The 6,043-nt window shown below is 36.9% G+C and overlaps 1 protein-coding gene across 1 annotated transcript; it reads right to left on the bottom strand.

Annotated features, from left to right (window-relative positions):
• LOC109723574 (mitochondrial-processing peptidase subunit alpha-like) lies at nt 1-5,559 on the bottom strand. Its single transcript, XM_020252004.1, has 13 exons — nt 5,400-5,559; nt 4,009-4,239; nt 3,110-3,406; nt 2,853-3,020; nt 2,578-2,745; nt 2,372-2,452; nt 2,179-2,245; nt 1,658-1,755; nt 1,115-1,187; nt 944-1,014; nt 806-855; nt 597-709; nt 1-453 (listed from the first exon to the last, which is right to left on the bottom strand). The coding sequence occupies exons 1-13, from the start codon at nt 5,430-5,432 to the stop codon at nt 404-406; spliced, it is 1,500 nt and encodes a 499-aa protein (XP_020107593.1). The 5' UTR covers nt 5,433-5,559; the 3' UTR covers nt 1-403.

A 6,043-nucleotide genomic window follows, 5' to 3' on the forward strand; every position in this document is an offset into this window, starting at 1 on the left:
TTGAAAAAGAGCAAGAATTTACTATAAACAGAGAAATTGTTTGGGCAACACAAAATACAATAAGCTAATCAGATAAATTTGAAAAGAACAAACAACAGCAACTTCGTGTTTTTAATGGAATTTAAGTTGGCTGGAAAAAAGGAAGAAACAAAATTTTCGTCAGTTTAGTGCTGCACACTGCCGACTTTCTCAGATGAAAGATATAAATCATTTGATCGCTGTTAGCAGCATCTACACCTCGTTTACTCGAATGCTGAAGCTCTTCCACTTTCAAAGCAAATGAATGTCAGAGATAGCCATCGCAAAATATTTTATATAACACTGCAATTACTAGCAGATGAATTTTCCGCACAACGCCCAATACTAGGACTGAAAACGCCTTTTACTTCGCCTTTTACCAGTGCTAGGACTGAAAACGCCAACTGATAGAATTGTAGGAGGGAGCCGAGTCAACTGCATAAAGCGCAAAAGTTTTGTTAGTGAACATCAGTGATTGTTTCACCAACAAACTGAATATAGAATTAGAATGTTTGAAGACAACAAGAGAATACCAAATAAAAAAAAAGAAAAAATGAAAAAGGAACAGAGAAGCTAACCATCTCCCCAGCATGCCATTGTGAGAGGCGAAGATAAAATTCTTTGAGCCATTGTAGTGAGGTCATTGAGACTTAGTTCATCTATACATTTTAGAAAATGCTCGACTGGTTTCCTGAAAAATTAAATAAATAATACTGATGAACATGACGACCCTAAATACTGGAGTTTCTCCAAAAATGTCCAAAAGGAGAGATAAGATCCAATATACCTGCACCCGTAAGTCAAAATTTGCCTTCCTATGTCCTCTGTAACAATTGCCTGAAAGAAAATTAAAGAAAAACAGCAAAAGAAGTTTACCATGAAAACCAAGAAAAACCAAGTATAGCCAGGAGCAGTTTTTTATTACCCTGGATTCTAGGTTCATCAAAACAGCTGATTTAGTTGCATTTTTGGCCCGACTAAGTTCAAGTTCAGTCACTGAAAACATGTAAAAGTTTAGACCGGACTGAGTTATCTGCATAAAGATGTCTACAAGTAGCAAGGGAGAGAGAATAGTTTAAGTGCGTCGGTATCCTACCCTGACCGGGGGTTGCAATAGCGAGCAATTCATTAGTCGCAACATCAACTGCTTTTTCAACAAAGTTTGATCCCTGCACATTCCTTCGAAGTTAAAAAAAGTTTACAAAACTAAAGTTCAAAAGCAATCTAAAGTTTACTGCCCATTGGTATAGACTATTATGCCCATTTTATCGACCATCACACCACGTAAATCAACATGAATTAATACTTTAGTTTGAACAAATTTACCGTGTCACCAATTCACTTCAGTGTTAAGAGTAATGCCACTATAACAACTAAAATTGATCATTTAGGATGCAAAAGAATCTTAGGAAGCGTTTTTAATTTTATTTCCTTGTGGTAAAACTATAATAGACCATTTTGAAAGAGAACCACCAACTTCCTGTTTTCTTTTTTTTCTTTTTCCTTTTCAGGTTCAGGAAGAAGAGTCTTTTTTTTTGGAATTTTTTGCTTCCTAAACTGACTAAGTTTGTAAAGACGGTCGAAGAGGCCAAACAACAAAAATTTCAATAAGACTAGATATAACATAATAATGTCTTACGGTTGTTGAAATGATGCCAAAGAGACCACTGTCGTTGTACACGCTACTAAATGCTGAGAAGGATTGCACTTGCTGATACTTATTCAGGACGCGAAGATCTGTGCATCAATAAAGGTGCTCTTTAAGTCATTTCAACAAGAAAACATTGCCCCACAGACAAATGATAACTTTGTAAAGTGGAAGAAACAGACTAAATGAACCGCCATTCAAATTAGAGAAAAAGTACTATGTTGGAACAACCAGCTAAAAATCCAGTCTTATTGAGTATTACATAAATTCACTCTTCTAATTAGATGACGCTAATAAAAAAGTGAGAAAAAATGTAAATAAAAATGCTTCCTTGCTTCAGATTAAAAAAAAGAAATCATTTTACATAATAATTTTCATTATTAATTCTCACAAAATACCACATATCTATAACAGTAGACATATTTAGAAAAATCTTGAGTAACACAAAACAATATAAAGAGCACCAGGAAAGTTAAGGAACTTTCAAAGAAAAGTATGAAGTAGCAACTCACATAGTCGAGAATGCATTCCCTTCCCAGGACCACCAGAAGAGAATGAACCACCGCCACCCATCAAAGTCTGTTATACAATAAAGCATGTGAATTGTTAAGAAACATGAATGAAATTACAAAGACAGAATTTATTCCAGATTCTATACGATTCCAAGAAATGCCATTTGTTATAACACTTAAATTATCGTAATACCTGCAAAACGGTCAGGGTAGTAGCATCTCTCTCTTGATGCCACCCCCCTGGAACTTCAAAAGCCAATGCCACATGGGTCATCTACACAAAGGAAACAGATTAGCAAGGACTCAAATCTGAATACAATGGACTAGAGTATGAAACTCGGAACCACTAATAGTATGTGTAGCTATATTTTTAACTCAAATTATATGCAGTCATATTACCTCTGAGTCTGCTTTGTGCCTGAAATCACCGCCAACATATGCAGATTTTGGCACTTCTATAGTGGGCCCTCTTCCTAAGTCACATAACAGAGGTTCAGCAATATCTATGAAATTTTGATGATTAACCCCTGATGCTGCCAAAACCAGGCGATCGGCAGTATAATTTTCCTATCAGATGAGTAACATCATTTTAACATGTCACAGCTTCACAATATATGCATGTATGTCTTTATTCCACAAGCTAATCACACTAGATATAGTCAAAAGAACCTTACAAAGTAGAATTTCCGAACAACAGAATCATCAATTCTTTCTAAAGCCATCTCAGGGGCCACTAGTGGATTTCCCAAGGCACCAGAATAGCCAACAAGGTGAAGTGATTCCTGAAGAAACTTTTGAGGATCCTTCATCATTTCACGGACTTCTTCTTTAACTTTTGCCAGCTGGAAAAAAAAAATCACAAAAAGATCATTATTACAAAAAAAAAGTTTTTGCAAGTTATTATGGAAAATTACATCAGCTGCATTCTCACCTGTTGTTCAACCTCACTATGAAGAAACATAGGGTTCCTGATGCAATCAATGAGTAACTCAACAGCTTGCGGCATGTAGGCCTTGAGGGTATCATAACTATATCCCATTTGTTCTCTAGAGGCAGATGCACCCACATTTCCTCCTGTCACCTCCACATTACGTACTATTTGCAAATGGGAACGGTTTGTCGTATCTTTAAAAGTCAATCTTTCTAGAAGATGGGTAACACCACGAGAATCCTCATTTTCATATATAGAACCAGAATCAACAAATATTCCTAGGCAAGCAGCAGGCCCCTGTCATGATCAAAATTAAGTAGTAGCCATGCAGGACATTAGCTGATTAGCAACATGAATAGTTTTATGCATAGCCTCTAGTGAGGAAAAGTAGTCTTATGTAATTAATGGAAACACTTGTAATCAACTCCAAATTTCTCTATTCCATAAGCAGGACAAACAGAGACATGTGCATGATGATTTTGAACCAGAAGAGAGATTTCAAGTAACAGCAGAGCTTTTTACTCCACCATAATAGATTAGTCTTTTCAATCAACTTCTGTGATTTTGATTAAGAAAGAATTCCTCAGTTAGGCACTCCACTAATAATATGGAGAAATTGGCCAATTTTACAGACAAATCAGAAATGAAGGGGAAAGAGTCTGTTTAGATACACTACCTGGATGATTTTAAAATGCCAAGGCAAATAAATCCTCTAGCAACAACACAACAGACAAAAAAGTAGTAATATATAGGCACATAAGAAATTAATGGAATCAATGTCTCAGCGAATAATCTAACCGCAATTTCAAAAATGAAACTTAAAGATACTAAATAGGGCATCATTAAAGAACAAAAGGAAAATTAATACAAACACGGAGGCACGCAAACTATGAGCATACCATGGAATCTTCTGTAGCAATCTTTACTCCATTCTCAAGTGTGGTGATTTTAGTGGGATATCTATCTTGAGAGTTGAGGAGGCACTGCGGAAGCTCGAGGCCCGGCAAGGGACGAAAGAGAGGCGGAAAACGCCTAGCATAGCTCCCTTTGGACCACAAAAGAGGTTCTTGCGATAGAAATCTACGCATCAAATAGTGAGCTGTTCTGTGATAATCTCCATTCTCGAGTAACTGCCATCAATAAAGGGTTAAAATAAAAAGCAATGAAAGTTTAACCACATTATAGCTGTTATTGTACCTCACAACCAAAACATGCAAAAGTAATGCAAAAATCAAAAGATTCATTTTGTGAATTTTAGCAGCATTTCATGTAACAAAGTATAACATATTGGCAAATAACTAAGTCGATGACAAATTTGTAGATATAACAAATAAAAGTTTGCGGATGCATAATGGATTTAGTATTATGAAGGCAAGCTTGTCGAATATAAATATTTAAAAACACCGTTATTTAGAAGTTTAAGCTTTTGAAGAATAACAACTGTTTCACATAATTTAATATAGTATCAGAGCATGAGGTTCTTATCAGGTCTCTAGCTTCATTTAATTTTCTCGCATTTAATACAAGTCAATATATAGTAGTTTAAGCTTTTGAAGAAAAATGATTGTTTCACATAATTTAACAAAACTAGTTCCTAATAGACGTAAAAGAATACACATGCATGTTTACGAAGGGCTAGGGCCTACGACAAACTCAATCCAATTTTCACTGCTACCCTATGTTAGTTAATTCACGAATTATTCGCGAATTTTTGAGGAAACGAATTAAACGGCCAAATTCGTATTTTTCGGAAAAATTCGGAAAAAAGCACGTATTTTTGATAAAAAATACGAGTTCGCATATTATACGCGCGCGCCGTATTATTTGGCCAAAAAAAGGCTTCGCGCCCGCGCGCGCTCCCGCTCGCACCATCGCGCGCTCGCGGCTCGCGCTCGCACCCTCGCGCGCTTGCAGCTCACGAGCTCGCGCGCTCGTGGCTGGCGGGCTTCGCGGGCCGGCTGGCCCAAAACAGAAAATACAAAAAAACACCCTTTCCAAACACCTCGCCCAAAATAGGAAAAAAAAAAAAACTCTTTCCGAATTTTTTACTTAATTAGCTTAATTTTCTAGCTATTTATTTTTATATTCTTAAAAAATATGAATATTTATGCTAATAGTATAAATTTTGAGAGAAAAAAAACTTAATTTAATAGCCGAATTTTNCACAAACTAGTGATTTTTTTTTTTCAGAAAATAATTATCAAGCAAGATATTTACTGCTAGGGCATGGAAAACAAAGATCTACAGATAAAACCCAAAGAAAAAAGGGGGCAAAAAAAAAAATATTCACCTTTCGAAGTATTCGATTCGAGGATCGAAACATCGTTCCAGGAACTCAAAGGAAAATAATAAAGAAAAATTTGTGATCCTCCTCTACACTCTTCCGGAGCTTCCTTTTCTCCCTCGACTCCGGCGCGGGCGAGCGACGGAAGTGGAGTTCGGGTTGCTGCTATATTTTGAGGTCGTAGTAGGGTAACTACAAAATAACGGGTCGGGTCCAAATAACTAAAGCCCAACTCTGATCGGGCCAGTAGAATTCTTGGTCCATTATGGAGAATTTGGGCCGTAATGGCCATGGCACTTGCCTGGGCCTAAAACCATCTTTGATTTACGCTTCGGACGCTCCAAACTGATCCTGGGAATTGATTTGGGCCTTAAATAGCTCATTGTTCAAATCAGGCCCATAACTTTTTGGACAAACTACAAGCAAACAAACCTGCGCTTTTCAGCCCATCTGATTCACCTCGGTGCAACCTTTTTGTGTTCTTAATTAGAATTTTTTTTTTTGTTTCTTTGAGAAAAAGGTAGCCAGCTACCTTGTGTTCTTAGAATCAGAAGCCAGGCTATATATGTACTAAATTCCCATAACTGGGACCTGAACTTCGGAGTGCCGTGGCGGCGCAAACAGTTAGACCTAAGCACCATGTGGTTTGT

Source organism: Ananas comosus, linkage group 17 (assembly GCF_001540865.1).
Source record: "Ananas comosus cultivar F153 linkage group 17, ASM154086v1, whole genome shotgun sequence".
Classification (NCBI taxonomy): Eukaryota; Viridiplantae; Streptophyta; class Magnoliopsida; order Poales; family Bromeliaceae; genus Ananas; species Ananas comosus.